Genomic DNA, 19469 nt, shown 5'->3' with positions numbered 1-19469 from the left:
CACAGCCAAACCATATCATTCCACCCCTGGCCCCCTCCAAATTTCATGTCCTCACATTTCAAAACCAATCATGCGTTGCCAACAGTCCCCTAAAATCTTAACTCATTTCAACATTAAGTCAAAAGTCCACAGTCCACAGTCTCATCTGAGACAAGGCAAGTCCCTTCTGCCTGTGAGCCTGTAAACTCAAAAGCAAGTTAGTTACATCCTAGATACAATGAGGGTACAGGCATTGAGTAAGTACACCCACTTCAAATTAAAGAAATTGGCCAAAATGAAGGGGATACAGGCCCCACACAAGTCCAAAATCCAGAGGGGCAGTCAAATCTTAAAGCTCCAAAATGAATTCCTTTGACTCTATGCCTCACATCCAACTTCATGCTCTGCCCCTGTGGCTTTGCAGGGCACAACCCCCTTTCTAGATGTTTTCATGGGACTGTATTGAGTGTCTGTGGCATGGTGCAAGTTGTTGGTGGATCCACCATTCTGCACTCTGGAGGATGGTGGGCCCTCTACTCACAGCTCCACTAGGCATTGCCTCAGTGGGAACTCTGTGTGGGGGCTCCCACACATTTCTCTTCTGCACTGCCTTAGCAGAGGTACTCCATGAGGGCTCTGCCCTGCAGCACACCTCTGACTGGACATCCAGGTGTTTCCATACATCCTCTGAAATCTAGGGGGAGGTTCCCAATCCTCAGTTCTTGACTTTCGTGCACCTGCAGGGCCAACACCATGTGTAAGCTGCCAACACTTGGGGTTTGCATGGGGCCTGTAGCCCCATCGTTTTGGTCAATTTCTTTCATTTGGAATGGGTGTATTTACCCATTGCCTCTGAAACAATGGCCTGAGCTGTATGTTGGCCCCTTTTGCCATGGCTGTGACATAGGGCACCAAGTCCTGAGATTGCACAAAGCAGCAAGGCCCTGGGCCTAGCCCGTGAAAACATTTTTTTCTCCTAAGCCTCCAGGCCTGTGATGGGAGGGGCTGCCATGAAGATGTCTGTCATGTCCTGGAGACATTTTCCCTATTGTCTTGGTGAGTAACATTTGGCTCCTCATTACTTATGTAAATTTCTGCAGCCAGCTTGAATTTCTCCTTAGAGGTTTTTCTTTTCTATTGCATCATCAGGCTGCAAATTTTCCAACTTTTATGCTCTTTAAAACATAAGTTCCAATTCCAAACCATATCTTTGTGAATGCATAAAACTGAATGCTTTTAAGAGCACTCAAGTCACATCTTGAATGCTTTGCTGCTTAGAAATTTCTTCCATCAGATACCCTAAATCATTTCTCTCAAGTTCAAAGTTCTGCAGATCTCTAGGGCAGGGACAAAATGCAGCCAGTCTCTTTGTTAAAGCATAGTAGGAATCACCTTTGCTCCAGTTCCCGATAAGTTCTTCATCTCCCTCTGAGACCACTTCAGCCTGGACTTCATTGTCCATATCACTATTAGCACTTTGGTTAAAACCATTCAACAAGTCTCTAGGAAGCTCTAAACTTTCCCACATCTTCATGTCTTCCTCCGAGTCCTCCAAACTGTTTCAACCTCTGCCTATTATCCAGTTACAAAGTTGCTTCCACATTTTTTGGTATCTTAATAGCAGTACCCCACTCTACTGGTACCAATTTACTGTATTAATCCATTTTCATACTGCTATGAAGAAATACTTGAGACTGGGTAATTTATAAAGAAAAAGAGGTTTAATGGACTCACAGTTCCACATGGCTAGAGAGGCCTCACAATCATGGCAGAAGGTGAGTGAGGAGCAAAGGCACATCTTACATGATGGCAGTCAAGAGGGCATGTGCAGGGGAACTGCCCTTTATAAAACTATCAGATCTCATGAGACTTATTTACTATCATGAGAACAGCATGGGAAAACCTGACCCCATGATTCAATTACCTCCCTCTAGGTCCCTCCCATGACATGTGGGGATTATGGGAGCTACAATTCAAGATGAAATTTGGATGGGGACACAGCCAAACCACATCATTGTTGTTCAGCACTTTGTCAAATGGCAAATGTTGACTTGATTCTAAGTTCAGTGTATTTTGAAATTCTCTTTTATGGGCTGTCACAGTGCAAAGATATATCTGACTGAAACATAATAGGTGATATGGTTTGGGTGTGCCCCACCCAAATTCCATCTTGAATTTTAGTTCCTATAATAATCTCCATGTGTCATGGGAGGGACCTAGTGGGAGGTAACTGAATCATGGGGGCAGCTTTTTGAATAAGTCTCACAATATCTGATGGTTGTAAGGGCAGTTCCCCTTCACAGCTCTTTTGTCTGCTTCCATGTAAGAGGTACCTTTGCTCCTCCTTCACCTTCCCAGCCATATGGAACTTTCAGTCCATTAAACCTCTTTTTCTTTATAAATTATCCAATCTGGGTATGTCTTTATTAGCAGTGTGGGAATGGATAAATAAAATAGGAATGTAGTTATTAATAATGGGTGTAAATTTGTATTTTAGATTTTCTTGATAATCCAGAATTTTCATTGTATGACAGCTTCACAGATCTGATCAGTCTTCATTGTTTTTACCTAGTCATATAGCTAACAGAACTCAGTAGTCCGTTGTAAAAGTATCAGCTGTGCTATTATTTTGTCGTTTTCTGGCATTATTACTATTATCTTTGATACAAGGATTCTTTGTAGGAGCAATCTTTTAATGTCACTTGTTCATTTTGAGAAAGTGAGTTTAAAGCTAGAGAGTATAATCTGCAATTACTCATGTAATCATGCACATGGAAACAACGATATACTTGGAGTAAATAAATTAGAGTCCAATTACTCTCCTTTCTTAGTGATTAACTCTCATCTCCATTGATAGGTGACATGTGACTGATAAGTGGATGAGAATAAGGGTGTTGGTGTTGATCTGCAGATCTCATAAGAAAAAGCTCATGAAAGGCATCACATGGCAGCAAAAAGCAGAAAGCAAGAGATGGAGAGAGAGGAGGGAAGTGCCAGATTGTTCATACAAGCAGTTATCATGGGAAATAACAGAGTAAGAACTCACTCATTATCACACGTATGGTAACAAGTCATTCATGAGGGTTCCAACCCCATAACCAAAACCCTTCCACCAGGCACCACCTCCAATATTGGGGATCAAATTTCAACGTGAGATTTGGAAAGGACAAATATACAAACTATATCACCCACCCAAGGTTTTTTTTTTTTTTTTTTTTTTTTTGAGACAGTCTTGCTCTGCAGCCCAGGCTGGAGTGCAGTGGCATGATCTAGCTCACTGCAACCTCCTCCTCTCGGGTCCAAGCAATTCTTGTGTCTCAGCATCTGGACTGCAGACATGGGCCACCATTCCCAGCTAATTTTTGTATTTTTAATAGAGAAAGGGTTTTCACATGTTGGTCAGACTAATCTCAAACTCCTGGCCTCAAGCAATCTGCCCACCTGGGCCTCCCAAGGTTCTGGGATTACAGGTGTGATGTGAGCCATCACGTCTAGCCAACTTCTCTTTCTCTCTCTCTCTCTCTCTTTTTTTTTTTTTTCACAATCTTTATTCTTTATGTGTTTAGGTCATGGCTAAACATTTTTGGGTATTTTTTTTTAGAAACATTATAGTGCTGTTTAAAAGTTGCAGCATAAACAGTATCACCATTTGCTGAGCAAAAATCTGGTAGTTTGGGTACCTTCTTTTGTACATTTGAAAGTCTTTCCCAAGGGTGGTGTACCAGTCACAATTCAAAGAGAAAAAAAAAACAGTAGCTGCAATAAATTAAGGGATCTATCCCAAAGAATTGGCTTACATAATTGTAGGAGTTGGCTAGATAAGTCTGAAATCTGGAGGGCCAGCCATCAGGGAGGGCAGGCTGGCACACAGAGGAATGATCTGAAGTTGCTGTCCTTGAGCAGCATTTCTTCTGGGAAGCTCCACTCTGTTACTAAACCCTTCCAGTGACTGAATAAAATCCTCCGGGTTACCTAGGATTATCTCTCTTATTTAAAATAGGCTGATTATGGATGTTAATCACATCTACAAAATATTTTCTCAGCAACACAGAGATTAGTGTTTGATTGAACAAATGGGATTACAGCCTTACCAAGTTAATAGATAAAACTGACCATTACAGGTGACAATTATCTCTTTGATCACAAAGCACAGAACATCACTGTCCACTTTACGTTCATATGGAGACAGGGTTTAGTTTAAAAAGCTACCATATGCAACCTTAACCATTTAATTTTTTTTCAAACAAAGCATAAGGTGCAAAATTAAATCAAACTCCTTGTTATACTAAGTCCACCAGATTTCCCCTCCCTTCCTCCCTCCCTCTCTTCCTCCTTCCCTCCTCCTAAAATGAAGTGATCCTCCCAACTCAGCCTCCTGGTAGCTGTGATTACAGGCATCCGCCACCATACCCAGCTAATTTTCTTATTTTTACTAGAGATGGGGTTTCACCATGTTGCCCAGATTGGTCTTGAACTCCTGGCCTCAAGTGATTCACCCACCTTAGCCTCTCAAAGGGGTGGAATTACAGGTGTGAGCCAATGCACCTGTTGTGGGTAGACTTCTTTCTACAAATGTGCATATAGCACCTTGATATGAGCTTGGCTGGAAAAAATTATGCCAATTCCTTGCCTTGTTCTTGATGGAGAGAAACTGAAGATGATACAAGCGATCAATGTTTCTCAAACTTTTGGGGCTCAAGAATACTTTATATGCTTCAAAATGATTAAGGACTCTATTAAGACTTTGCTTTTGTTTATATGGGTTATATCTACAACTATTTACCTTATTAGAAATTAAAACTAAGCAATATAAAAATATTAACTAGAAATAATAAACCTATTACATGTTAACATATAATAACACATTGTGAAATGAAAAATAACTATTTTCTAAAATAAAACAAAGACTTGGTGAAAAGAATGGCATTGTTGTACAATTTTGCAAATCTCTTTAAAGTTCCCTAACTGAAGGCAAGCAGCTTCTCATATGTCAGCTTTGTTAATAAATGTGTTATGTTGTTTTCATTGACACATATGAAGAAAATCCCAGGGCCTTTCAGACTGCTTGGTCTTGGAGATCCCTAAGGATCACACTTCGAAACTGATGGTCTATGGCAATGGGTCCTTTTAGGCCTTGAATCCCTTTAAGAATCTGACAGACAATATGAAACTCTGTCTCTAGGAAGCGGCTGGAAGGTACACAATGTTGGGAGTTTGCCCTTTGAAGCTCACCTGTGAACCTTCTTTCCCTCCATAAGTCCACTGACTCCGGTTAGGAATGCCTGGGCAGTGGTCTGATAAGCGTCCTTTTTATGTAATGGTGGATAAATTGCTTTTTCCAATGTCTAAACATACAGTTTCAAAACCAAAGAGGAAATAAGATTGAAGAAAAGGAAATAAGGAATAATGGAAGAAAGGAAGGGAAAAAGAGAGAGAATTAAAAGGTGGTTTATTGTAATCCCAGCACGTTGGGAGGCCGAGGCAGGTGGATTGTTAGAACCCAGTAGTTCGAGACCAGCCTGGGCAACATGGCGAAACCCTGTCTCTACAAAAAAATAAACAGGTGTGGTGGTTCATGTCTGTAGTCCCAGCTACCCGGGAGGCTGAGGTGGGGACATCACCTGAGCCTGAGAAGTTGAGGCTGCAGTGAGCTGTCATGGCACTTCACCCTGGACAACACAGACTGTGTCTCAAAAAATAAAAAATAAAAAAATAAAAATAAAAAAGGTGGTTTACTCAGTAGAGATCTTTATCTTGCTTGAAAGACCAAAGCCATTTTAAGAAGGAAACTTGCTAAATCTTCTGCTGTATGCGTAAAGAGTAATCCCTTAAAAATAAATCACTGGGTAAACGAGATGACTGCTTGAGTCATCATTAACAACTTATTAAAAAGACAGAAGTGCCTCTTACAGAGGTGTAAAGTTTTACTTGCACCCTATCATGCTGGTAGAAAACCTGGGAAGGCAAATCTGAGTGCAGGGTAGAAAACGGTCAGTTGCAGAACATAAACATTAACATGATTATAATTATGGACTTGAGAAGTGAAAAGCACTGGGGAAGTTTTAGGTAAATACAACATTCCACACTGATGCTTTCACAGTTTAATAGCGGAATCACTTATAAACATTCTGATAAAGATCAGAAACTAAAATGCATTCCTGTTTAAAACACAGATTTGCATTTACCAAAGAAGACATGATTCTGGAACAAAGGAAAAATACACTCAACGTTATCAACAGGCAATGATGCTCTCAGTCAATGGAAATTTTTACAAAGGCTCTGGAAAAATAACTGGAGATAGCAGCTGTTTGATTATGGGAAGCCAAGAGAACAGAAGAGGCATGCATGAAGTGCCTTACGGATCTGGGTAAAGAATTAGGGACATGATGCGGTAAATGTTAAATAGTCTTGGCAGAAAATGACCACAGGTAATTTCAGTAAGTATAACCTAAATAAATAATAAAATGTACAGAAATGATTTCTAAGGCAATTTGAGCACAAATGTTTGCTCCTTAGAACACTGGAAGGGTCAGTGATCAGAACTGTGCGCACATACAAATCACAGGTCTGGAAAGATCCCATAGATCGAAAATGTGTCTTTGGACAAATCGCTCCTCTAATATGCTCTCTAGGCAGGTGTGGAGCATTAAGAACAGGTTTACTGGAGAGACAAAGATAACAATAGGGTTTGGAAAGGCAGACCATTTAAAAAAGGCTGATTTTTTGATAGGGAGAGAAAAAGTTATTGATTTTAATAACAGTAGTCACCTATACAAAGATCTTTATACAGATAATGGAGGCTGCTTTTTTTAAATTTCTATTTTGCAGGAAAAGAAGCGTAAGCTGCAATAAAAATTTGGTTTCAAAATAACAAAGTCAGTCCCCAAAGTCAGTATTGAGAGTCACTGACATTAAATGAAGAAGATACAAGGATGGTGTGGGGACCTTCACTCTTCAAAGACGAGCTATACATGCCCCTGAAAGGCTGTCTGAAGGCAGGGGAAGGCTGGAGATGGCAACTCTGGCCTCTGCCAAGTACTCGTGCTATTTTCTGGATGTGATACTATCTGTTTTGTAACTCAGAGGCAACACCACATACCTAGCACAGGGCTCGAACCCCCTTTGGGGTTATCAATTACTTACATAGCCTTCCTCTAAGGGAAGGCTTGCAAATGATTCATATTCAACCCTTACATGTGATAAGCATTCATGTCGGCTTCACAATGTAACAGAGGTACATAAGGATTCTTGTAAACAGAAAATTTTATAAACAGTTAACTGATCTCACTTTGAAGAAGTCTTACTGACTAGATGTCCTTTATTAGAGTAGACAGGCTTAAAATGCATTGCTTGTAGTATTCTGTTGTAACGCCTTCTTTTTGTTTTTGCATTGGTTTTTAATTCATTTAATTGGTTTAAATTCTTTTTTTTTACATTCTATTTTTGCATTTGTATGCCAGTTAAAAATTATGAAATGGCACATTGTGGGATTTTGTTTACCTAAATTCTAGAAAGATTGAAAGACACCTTTTATTTGAATTAAGTAAGCCTGAGGTTATTCAGCATGGGTGATCTCTGCATTTCTGAAAGGTTATCTTGTCGTTTAATAAACACAAATAACTTAAGCACACTGGAAGAGCTATTAAATGAGAGCAGGAGATTAAAAAGACATGATTTCTTACTTTGTCCACCTGAAAGGAGAGCTTGTGTTCGTGATTAATCTTGCACTGTTAAATTCAGTTCCTAAATATTTAGATAAATAGTTGGTCTGATCATTATTTGTAAAGTATTAGTAGTTGCATGTTGAATTATCATGTTAAGATTTTTAGTTTGTTGTTCATGTGCTATGAAAGATAACAATTCGTAAAACTGAATGCATGGCTTATTCAGCTCAGGTCACATACAAAGAGAAACACTGATGCTGCAATAAACACAGTAAAGTTATCTGGGTTTGAAGCAAAACGGCTGTGAAGTAAGGTATATGCACTTTACGTTGTACATATCTTTTCAGTTCTAGTAAACTCATGGAATCATGTAACAGAAAATCATTCTCCAGGTCCAAACACATTTAAGTTTAATGACTGGGGCTATTCTAACAATTGCGGCTATCTCATTTTCTCTCACTGGTTCATTAGCATAGCACCCATTTAAGAACAACTACTTATAAACATAGTAATATTTCAGAGGCTATAAAATAATAGAGGAAGAAAACTTAAAAAATCCTTTGCAGCCAAGAAAATGTGAGGAACAGATTTGTATTTGTTTTGAACAATTGGAAACTGTCACAATTGTTTTTAAGATGTAACAAATGTATATAAAATATGGGATTCTGTAGTATTAGCCATTTTGATATCTTTTATTGAAAGAAAAAATAAAAAAACCCCGTATGTTCTGAGGCTCAGAAATCAAAGAATTCCACAATTTTCATTTCCCCTAAAATATTTATTTAATTGATATCTTACAGAAATAAAATAAATAAAAACAGTTTTTGTCTAATACAGATAATTTTTATATATATATGTAATTTGTTTTTACAAAATTGAAGCATATCAAATTGTTTTCTCTAAAACATAGCTCAGAAAGGAATAGTAGAAAATAAACACAAAGAAATACTGAAGTAGTCTCGTTTTTAAATTATAAGCATGGGCCTTCTGAATCTCAGCATGACATGTTATTAGTAAAAGAATGTAAGATATGGAGTCAGGGTACCTGGGCTCCACTGTTTACTTGCTACATGTCCTAAGAAAGTTTCAATGTATCTGAACCTCAGTTCTCTACCTTTAAAACAGGAATGATATTAATTATATCAACTTCACAAGATTGTTGGGCAAATTAAACACGTAAATGTACAGGAAAGCTCTTTTTAATATGTAAAGAGCTATAAAAATAAGTTTGATTTAATTTCATATAAAAGAATCAATGCATACTTCCTTTTAACTGAAGAATAAGCACCAAAAGCATGTGTGTGTTTTCTTCAGTTGAATTACATCACTCTATAAACCTAGAGTAAGAAAATGCACCTTAACTGAGCACCAAAGCCTCTCGGACAAATGGGATCCAGGGGATGGTTCTATGAGTTTTCCAGGCAGCTGACTAGGAGCTAGTAAGTCCTGAGGGTCAAAGAGGGTCCTTTAAAACTCTGAAGGCTCAAAGAAAAGGAAGCCAAACAAGAACATTTGTATTACATCAAATGGCTAGGATATAACAAGCTACTCCTTATTCAGCAATTTCAAAGTCCATTAATTCCTCACAGAAGAAGAACACTTGGTTATTACCACTTGCAACGATTCGCTTATGTGAACATGGCATTCTCTTGTTCAAAAGGTCAAAGACTCGTGCTTAAGGGAGGAACAACTGGAGTGAAATAACAACTCTACCATGAATTCAGGTATCACTGGCTAAAAAGTTCTAGTTACACAAGAACATGGGAGAGGAAAAGAATCCAAGACATCAGTATAATAATGATTGAAACAAAACCCTGCCATATTTCCATGTTATAATAAAACAAAATCATAAAAACTGCAATATTTACAGATACATCAATCTTACAACATATAAAAACTTTAAGAAAAATTAAGAGTAGAGAAAGCGGATAATTTTAAGGTAATCATTAATACATTAAAAAAATCTATTTGGAGTTAACTGTCTACACTAACACCACTTTACACATAATAGAAATATGAGTATTTTCATTGTTTTTGTTTTCAGTAGCAAGATGCAGAAGAAAGAAATAACTGTCTGACATTAACTTATTCTAAGGAGTTGCAAAATTACTAGTTGTAAAGTTATGGTATAAGCCTACTCAAAAAATGAGTTAATGTAATTCACCATCTACTTAAAATATTACTAACAAGATACTGGTGAATCATGTGCTAAAGATACTGAAGGCCCTTCCAAGAACTGAGATCTATGTTGGTTGAATATACCAGGTCATATAAAACTAGGCTAGTTTACTTTCTTATTCCAACTCTTTTTATGACTGATCTTATCATAAGAAAAGTACACATTACCTCTCTTAATTCCCTTGTATCGTCAGATATAGATATTATTTGGGACAAAAAATAAATATTTTATTAGAAGTGTAAAATTAAAAATCTTTATAGATCTTTTGAAAACAGTATATTGAAAAGGACTCAGTAAGTACTAGGCCACTGTATAACCAGAACAAGAAACAAATTCATTCAACTAGGAACAGTGGTAACTGTTATCTACTGGGTTTTTAAAACTTGTAACTTTGCTCTACAGCTATGAAAGTTTATTAATACACTAAAGTCCATGGAATGAATCAAGTGTAGTTCATTCAAGCTCTTCAGTTTCTTTGGTAAACAGGTCTGCCAAGTCAGCCACGGTCAAGACAGAAGCCTCTGAATGCTTCACTGATGAGTTCGTGTGACTGCAAGGTTTTCCAAATGAGCACAGTCAGAAAGAAACCCCAAGCCATCAGCGATTGTATTTGTAGTAATACGAACTAGACACATATTTTTTCTTAAGTTTTTGTAACTGGGCTATAAGAAACTCCCAGAGGAAAGCAAGTGATAAGATCATTGTTATACCTTGTCAAAACTAGTGAAGACTTTTATATATTACGTTTAGGGTTTGTCAAAATGTTTTTTTCTCTGTGCAATTAACAGAACAAAGAATAAAACCCTTGACAACTGCTACTAAGGCTCTCACCTTACAAATTACCTTCTTACCACCTAAAGTTAAATTGTTTCAAGAGAATTTCAAACAACTCATAACTGTTATTTTATTAAAACAACCTAAATAAAAATCACTGAAGTCTGATACACAAGGAAACAAGAACTTTAAAAAGCCTTCATGTTTTAGGTAAAAAGGCTCCTGTGGAAGCCTCTTTCCTTCCCAGAAATCAACAATGGAAGAAAATTTGTAGTTTCAAATTGCTTCTTTGCTATGTGACAATCCCTTCGAAGGCAATCATCTCTTCCTTGGGTACCTTCCAATCCTACCTACCTCCTAAAGATGTAGAAAGATTTATGTTTTCAAAAAGATTTAAATAAATTATACCATAAATATTAGAAAATTCCATGATTCCAGAGTCAAGCTTTTAAAATTAAGACTGGTTTGGTCTCTCTGCTTTTGTTTTGTCTTTGGATTGACACCACAATTAACCTTAACCAATTAAGTTTTTTTTTTTTTTTCCCCTGGGACACAGTCTTGCTCTGGTGCCCAGGCTGGAGTGCAGTGGCCCGATCTTGGCTCACTGCAACCTCCACCTCCTGGGTTCAAGCGATTCTCCTGCCTCAGCCTCCCAAGTAGCTCAGACTATGGCGTGTACCACCACGCCTGGCTAATTTTTGTGTTTTTAGTAGACATGGGGTTTCGCCATGTTAGCTAGGCTGGTTTCGAACTCACGACCTCAGGTTATCCACCTGCCTCAGACTCCCAAATTTTAAATTTTACAGTCAAATTTTAAATTTTAAAATCAAATTTTAAAGTTCAGATATTTATACCTGCACGTGACTAACAAGTGTGATGTAGAAAGTGGCAATAAGAGTTTAGTTTACACATATGAGACTAAGGCTTACGTCAGGCATAAAGATATATTTTGTTTAGAAAGTGATCCAATGTGGCAAAGAAATGTAGTATAGTTTATATTTATGTTATGATTAATACATTAATTCAAATATACAAAGTCTGGTGCACTGACTGGGAAACAGTGAAAAGGCAAAAGGTCAGACCTTGCTTTTAAGAAGTATTTGTGTTGTATTTTTTGTTGTCATCTAAGTGAAGAAGTTCCAAAGATACAAACTTTTAACAGGAAAACCTTCCCCCTTCTACTTGTCATAAATTATTACCTACCTCCTCTCAGCAGTTTTCAGCATTGCCTGCATTCTTTCTTCTATTGTTGCTTTAATTAAGAATCTGTGTACAATAGTAGGTCTAAAAGGTACAGAAGAATTTTAAGCTTAAAAACACAGTAAAACGAATCAGTACAAACTGACTTCACATTTTACATGCTATATTCATCAGTCAGTTGGTGCCCACTTGTGGCAGGTGCTGGGAGGGGTTCAGCAGCAAATAAAATGAACTATTTAATCTCCTGAACTGGCATTCTAACGAGGGACAGACGATAAACATATAAAGGAGTAAGACGGTTTCAAGTAAATATAATGCTGAGGGGAGGCTGACATGCAAACTGAAACAACAGTGATGGGAATGAGGCCAGTAGGCAAAGGAGGAGTAGGAAGAACATCCAAACGGAAGAAACAGCACATTCCCCGTGAAGGGAACACACCTGGAACAAGTCTAACATGTTCAAGAGGCCAAAAGAAGGCTAGCATGGCAGAAGCATCCTGTAAGCAAGGGAGAGAGGTGAAAATAAGGGTGGAGAAGTGTGCAGGGGCCAGGTCACACAGGGCCTTCCAGGATGTGACCAAGGATTTGAATTGTATTGTGGTTATAATGGGAAGCCCTTGGTGGGTTTGTATGCATGATTTGATGTATACCTGACTGTACTTTAGAAATCCCTTTGGCGACTGTGTGGAGGATGTACTTCTGGTTCAGCAAGAAGAGCACCAGAGAAGTCAGTTAAGTTCTGTAGTCATCTGGGTAAGTAAGGGTGAATGCACTATGGTTGTGTCAGTGGAGAAGACAGCAGTCAAGTAGATTTGGAATATCTTTTGGAGGCAGAGCTGACAAAACTTAAAAGATGACTGGGATGTGAGATGTGAAAACAAAAATATAGAAGAGTCCTAGATTTCTGATCTGGGCAGGAACAGATGACAGTGCCACATTATAAGATGGGGAAAGCTCAGGGTGGGAGTGAGAGTGCAGATGCAACACAGTTTTGTTTTGTCCATGTGAAACCTATCAGATAACTATTAGACAGGTATCCACGGTGAGTCCAGAGATATGTGTTCAGAGCTAGAACTGGATATATGCACCTGGGACAGGAGTTATATGGGCATGTCTGGGCTGGGGAATATATACCTGAGAGTCGTCAACCCGTAAAAGCTACCTAAAGCCCTAAGACTGGAAAAATTCATCGAAGGGGTGTAGACAAAGAATCCTCAGACCACTGGCAAGAAGTAGGTCACTAAAAATGTTATAAGCCTTACTTCAGTGATATGGTGGAGAGAAAAATAAACCAGACAGTTTGACAGAGAATGGGGGATAAAAAAGTAGAGATGGAGGTAGGATGTATCGGAGTGTTTTTTCCTTTTTAAAGATGGATTATATTAAGACATATTTATGGAGTAATATATGACAGGTTGAGTATCCCTAATCCAAAAACCCAAAATCCAAAATGCTCTAAAATCCAAAACTTTTTGAGTGCCAACGTGACGTGGAGAATTCAACACCTGACTTCATGTGATGAGTCACAGTGAAAACACAGTAAAAACTTGCTTTCGTGCACAAAATTATTTAAAATATTATATAAAATCACCTTCAGGCTATGTGTAGAAGTTGTATATGAAACATAAATAAATTTCATGTTTAGACTGGGGTTTCATTCCTAAGATATCTCACTATGTATATGCAAATATTCTAAAATCTGAAAAAATTCTAAAGGCAAAACACTTAAAGCATTTCAGTTAAGGGATACTCAACCTGTACAAGGGAAATGTATACCTGTCCTTGAAAATACGAGAAGGAATGGAGTCCAGGACAAATGAATGAGTGGCTTTTGAAAGAAAAGGGACACTTCTGCTGTAATAAAAGGGAAGGCATATGAGGTACTTTCCTGCTTATTACTGGATGACATATCCATGCTCCTGCCTACCAACCCCTCCCTCCACTTCAGTGTTCCATCTCGTATCCTCTTGGCTACTTAAGGACACTGTCAAGCATTCTCCCTGTTCTCCTCCTTCACTAGTTTTTGTTGTCTCTAATGAATCATTCTCTTACTAATTCTCCCATTTGAAAGGAAAAACAAATACTTCTCTTGATCTCATTCTCTTCCTTTTCTCTGCAGCAAAACTCCTCAAAATACTAGCTGTACCAGCCACACAGAAGCAGCAGTGCACTGTGGTTAAAGCTTGTACTGTGAAGGCAGAATGGCTGTGCCTGAAATCTGCTACCGCTTCTACTAGTTGTCTGACCATGGGCAAGTTACCTAACCTCTCTTTGTTATACAAGTATTTGTTAAATAAGAAATACACAAAATCCCATTTTCTCCAAAACTAAAGTCAGACTGTCACCTCTACCACTTAACCTGATTTTGATCTCCATGTTGCTAAATCTAATGATCAATTCTCAATCCTTATCTTCCTTGACATTTTTCACAGCACTTGCAACAGGTGACCATATCCTCTTCTTTGAGGTACATTTTTTACTTGGCTCCTAGGACACCCGTCTTCTGGTTTTCTTCTAACTCACTGCTTGATCTTTGTTACCTTTGCTGGTTTCTTCTCCTCTCCTAGAATAGTTGAAATTTGGTGCCCTGGAGTTCAGTCCATGGTCCTCTGTCTAAATTCTATCTCTATCTAAACTCACCCCTAGGTAATCTCATTCAGTCTCGTGACTTAATGGACTTGTACATCTAGTTACAGAAAAGAAATCTCCATTTGGACGTCAGTTCTTCTCTTACCAAATCTGTTCCACCCTGTAGACTTCTCCAGCTCAGCTGGTTACTTCATCCTTCTAGTTATCCAAGCCAAAACCCATGGTGTTATCCTTGACCCTCTCACACCCCATGTCTAGTCTGTCCAAAAGTATATTAGTTCTTTCTTCAAAATATATCCAGAACCTGACCACTCCTCACCATGTGCACTGCTACCTCCATGGTCAGGTCACCTTCATCTCTCACCAGGACGACTGCAATAGCCTCCAAGACTCTCCCTGTTTTTACTCTCCCTTGTTCCCCTTTACTCTCACCCCATCATAGCACTCAGAATGATTCTTTTAAAACTTAAGATATGCCAGGCCTCTGCTCAAAGCCTTCCAATGGCTCCTGATTTCACACAGGGCAAAAGCACTGTCCTCACAGTGGCTTCCTGGGCCCAATATAATCCCTCTCCCCACTGAGCGCGCTCACTTCAACTCCTGCTTCTCTCCCCTTTAGCAACTGTGGCTCCCTGCTATTCTTCTAACATACCATACTTCTGACTTAGGGCCTTTGCACCGAATGCACTGTTTACTTGAACATTCTTTTGCAAGAGAGCTGCATGACTAACTTTCCCATTTTCCCATTTCTTTCAAGTCCTTGCTCAGACCTTCTCAATAAGGCCTTGCATGCCTTCCTGCCCAAACACTGCACTCTTACTTCCTCACCCTGCTCTACTTTTCCAGCTCCGAACATAGTCTAGATTGTACTTATGTTTATTGTTTACCATCTTTCTGTCTACCAACCCCGTTACAGCTAGAATTGCGCTCCATGAGGACATCTCATGTTCCCATAACAGTACCTGGCACACAGAAGATACTCAATAAAAATCTACCAAAAAGCATTGAGTACTGATGCAGGCAGACTGTTCAAGTTGATGATGGAAAGATGAGGTACTTCTAATCTGATTGTATATGGTTCCCCTGTACGAGGCAAGATTGCAATGGTGAGAAAGAAGACAGACTTAAGACAGACTCCTCAGAAGGTAGAAAAAAACAGATTCACTTGGGAGGCATAGTAAGATTGTTGGGTAATGCTGAATGGCCATTTGGACTTATGGTTTTAAATATGAGACCAGTCCAGCCTATGCTTTAGAAGAACATTGGCAGGACAAAATATCAATATTTAAAAACATAGAAGAAAACCAACAAAAAAACAAGTAAAGACGTGACTGCATTTTAAATGACACTTGGTGGTAAGTTAGAAGAAGCCTGCATTTATTACAGTTACTTTGCCCTATTTGTTAAGGGGTTTAATAAACATGTCTCTTCCCTGTTTACAAGTAAATCCTTTATTTTCTCTCCCGCTACTACTTACACGGCAGTCTACATTTCTGAGTATGACACAGAAGACTTCATTTCCTGCCAATGATCCCTTTCTCATACTTTATACTGCAACAATTCCAAACTCCTTATAGTCCCTAGAAATGTCATGTCATTTCCCACCACTGTATTTTTGCATATCTAACTCTCTTTGGCTGTGTGACTACCCTTTTCCAGCCAACTTTGAAATAATTATTCCTTCAAGACTCAACATCATAAAGCCTTTCCTGACTCTGTAGGGCTCGAGTGATCATTACCTTCTTTTGTTAACACAGTCCTTTTATTATTATACTTCTGCACATTCTACCCAACACTTTAAATCGTGCTTCCTGTACTACACAGTGAGCTACTTGGGGAAACAAATTATGTATCATTCAATTTGAATCTTCAGTATTTAGAATAATGCCCGACATACAGTAGGTACTCAATAAATATTGATTTAATAAGTGCTTATTATGGATGTGTGTGTGTTTTTTTTTCTTTTTTAAACATTGAAGATATTTAACATTTCTAAATAAAAAAGATACTTCTTTTTTAAACATCCAGAAGGTAACACATTTAGCAGGCCTTATCAAAGATAACTGTCTATTCTGATATATGAATAAAGCTAATACATGCCATATAATAATATTCACTATTAGGTTTGCTTTGGGCCTTAAACTGAATCTAATCATCTCTTGGAGCTGACCTAGGAGGTGTCTTTTCTTAAGGTTAAGAATTTTAAAAGGAGCCATTTATTTTCAGTCATGTACAAAGTATGTCTTCTTTTAAACACGGGACTACTTTAGACAAAACTCCATTCTCCTCAAAGGCATGATGGATGCCTTCAACTTTGTAGCTGTCTTAAGTATTTCTAACAAGTTTTTTTGGATAAAGTGATAAGGTTTTTGTGGGAGGGAAGAGAAAAATTTGGGACAATCTGGGGGTTTGCTTCTTGGAGAGAAGGGAGGGTTGGAAATCTCATGCCTTTTAATTAAATAATTAAAAAGTTATAAATAAATAAGTTATAAAATAATTAAGTAATTAAAAAATGTAGTATCTAAGGAGGTAATTAAAAACAAGTAGGCTATGATGAACATAAATGAAGAGTCTAAAGACTGATTTGGTTTCTCAGAAAACTGAAGCAAATGTGACTGATTCTAATTTTAGTCCTTACTTTGTCTGTCCAATTCGGTGCACCCTCCCTATGGCCTGAAGCTCATGGGCAGGGTTCAATATGGGCTCCACCAAGAGAACATGAGTTGCTTCAATGATAGTTAATCCATTAGAACCTGTGTGCAGGGGCAGCAGCAAAATATTGATTTGGGGATCACGTTTAAATGCTGAAAGGTTCTCCTAAAAAAGAAAGGTACATTTTAATTTTAGCTGGATCAGTTAAAATAAGAGCAGTATGTAATAGCTCACTTTAAATATGTCTAATGCTATCTATTACTATTGTGAAACGTAACAGCTAAGAAACTTAAATGCAAAATAACCAACTTTAGAAAATGTAAACTTGTCACTTGATTTTAATTATGAAGAAAAGTATCATATAAGCTCTCTTGTTCTTCATAATATCTAGAGGAATCACAAGACAGATGCATGTGATGCATGCAAATTAAACTATACGAGGTTAGAGGAAAAAGAGAGAAAGAGAAAGAATGTGCTAGAGTGAATGTGAGATAAGAGACATGAATCTGTTAAATTTTCATTTGGTCTCTGTGTGTGCCTGAGGTCATACGTCTGTCACTATGCTGAGCCTGATGTAAGGATAATTGTGACCACATGCAGTTCTGCCTGACAGCGACTTTAGAACTTAATCCTTGCGATGCGAGGCCCCTGTCCATTCAACAGGTGTATCATAGGCAATCTTTTCCTGTACTTAAAAAAAAAAAAAAACCTCAAGTTGGGAGATCTTTAAAAAGCCAATGGTCTTGTTATATATAGGTATAATTACATAGACTGAAAAACCTAGAGTTTCTCTGCTTCTAAATGTTCACTTTATAATTAATCAAGAACTCAGATGCTGTTTATGTGGCTTATGTGACACAAGACAATAAATGTAACTAAGCTTGTTAACAGCAGTTTCAATTTGCAACTGTATCTACTACAAAAACCAGGAGTAAAATCTTAACATACCTGAAATGTCTTAACCCGACTGATTTGTGCAAATTCCATGTTGTTGTCAGTGAGAGCTTTTGAAATAATATCTAATACATCTTGCCACTAGAACACATAAAACAATTAGCAAACCAATATTTAGATGTAACATTTATCTAAGGGTATCTGAAAAGTAATTAAATCAAAATGACTTTTATACTGGAGTTAAGCAAATAAAACCAAAACCAAAACTCTCAAATGTAGTACCATCAATATTATTTAGCTCTATCTGAAACAGTATTTTTTTTTTTTTTTTTTTGCATCAAATGCTGGTTTTGAAAATGGAATTAAGAGAAACAAACAGTAGAAAATACATAATGGAGTGCACACTGGAATATAGTTACTTAGTTTTCTAAAATGAAAACTAGGGGTTTTACTCAACACTTTATTCAGTAGATTTTCTTTTTTTAACCCAAATTCTTGTGAAATGAGACTTTCAAGGTCAGAAATTCCAATTTTAAAAATATTAAACTAAGAAAATCCTTAAACGAAACAAATAAAAAATCATGAAATGTAGCTATACAAATTGCCTTGTGAAGCATCATCACATTTCTCTAAAAATAATTCTATCTTATGGATTTGGGAAAAAAATCAAAGAGTAAACATTAAAAATTAGTTCTCAGCTGCAAACTGATTAGCGAGGGAAAATCAGTTCGAGTTAATACTGAGGATGAAAATGTTGATTATACCGTTGAGAAAACGAGTGCTTTGGCCCCTGGATCTCTAAGCTGTATTTTCATCAGAGTTCTGACCACAGCTTCCACTTTTGTAGAATGGCTGCCCTTTGAACACACACAAAAAATACACATTACTACTAAATAAAATCTAGTTAAGAATAGAAAGGAAAAGCAATATAAAATACTTTTTATTATCAAAGCTACAAATGCATCAAAACAAATTATCAGGTGCATATGTGTTTACTCTTTTCCATTTTGTGTTTGCTGGAAATTTTCTTTAGCTTCGAAATGTAGAAGTCACTAAATTTACACCCAGACATTTGAATGTAAAATAATGCCAGAAAGTCATTCAGTGCTATGACCCTGAAGATAAGATCTTTTAGTAAAGTAGTCAGGTTTTATAGTTACAAAATTTTGTTACATTAGATTAGCAGAAATGATATTTTAAAACACTCTTCATTTATTCTTCCTTTCTTCAGATATTATGTCATCAGAAATGTTAAGAATACAATGAATCAAAACTCCCAACTTAAGCAGTGAAAGATCCAACCAACAGAGAACGTTTTCTTGCAAGGGTATTACCAAAAACAATGACAGAGGTACAAATGATGGCCTCTTAGAATAAGACAGATTCATACAAAGCTAGACACTGGGGTTTTTTTTTTTTTTTTTTGCATCTTCCATAACCATTTCTATCAGATGAGGATGAAAGTGAAAAAATGATTTTTAAAATAGAGAAATAAGAAAGTGAGGAAAATAGTGCAAGTATTTCTGCAGCCCTCAGTG

The 19469-nt window shown here is 37.5% G+C and overlaps 1 protein-coding gene across 3 annotated transcripts in view; it reads right to left on the bottom strand.

Moving 5' to 3' along the window:
• Positions 1-19469, bottom strand: part of SHPRH (SNF2 histone linker PHD RING helicase) — an 88468-nt gene that overhangs the window by 26645 nt on the left and 42354 nt on the right. For 2 of the 3 annotated variants that reach the window (XM_031667361.1, XM_031667363.1), the window contains 5 exons: positions 18696-18788; positions 17986-18072; positions 17024-17202; positions 11800-11880; positions 8401-10372 (listed from right to left, as the gene is read on the bottom strand). In XM_031667361.1, coding sequence (XP_031523221.1) covers positions 10276-10372; positions 11800-11880; positions 17024-17202; positions 17986-18072; positions 18696-18788 — 537 coding nt within the window. In that variant the 3' untranslated portion in view covers positions 8401-10275. Of the gene's footprint in view, positions 1-8400; positions 10373-11799; positions 11881-17023; positions 17203-17985; positions 18073-18695; positions 18789-19469 lie in introns of those variants that run through there. The other variant, XM_031667362.1, reaches the window with a different exon arrangement.

This window comes from Papio anubis, chromosome 6 (assembly GCF_008728515.1).
Source record: "Papio anubis isolate 15944 chromosome 6, Panubis1.0, whole genome shotgun sequence".
Taxonomy (NCBI): Eukaryota; Metazoa; Chordata; class Mammalia; order Primates; family Cercopithecidae; genus Papio; species Papio anubis.
Note: the sequence above shows the minus strand (reverse complement) of the source record. Positions and strands in the feature narration are given on the sequence as shown.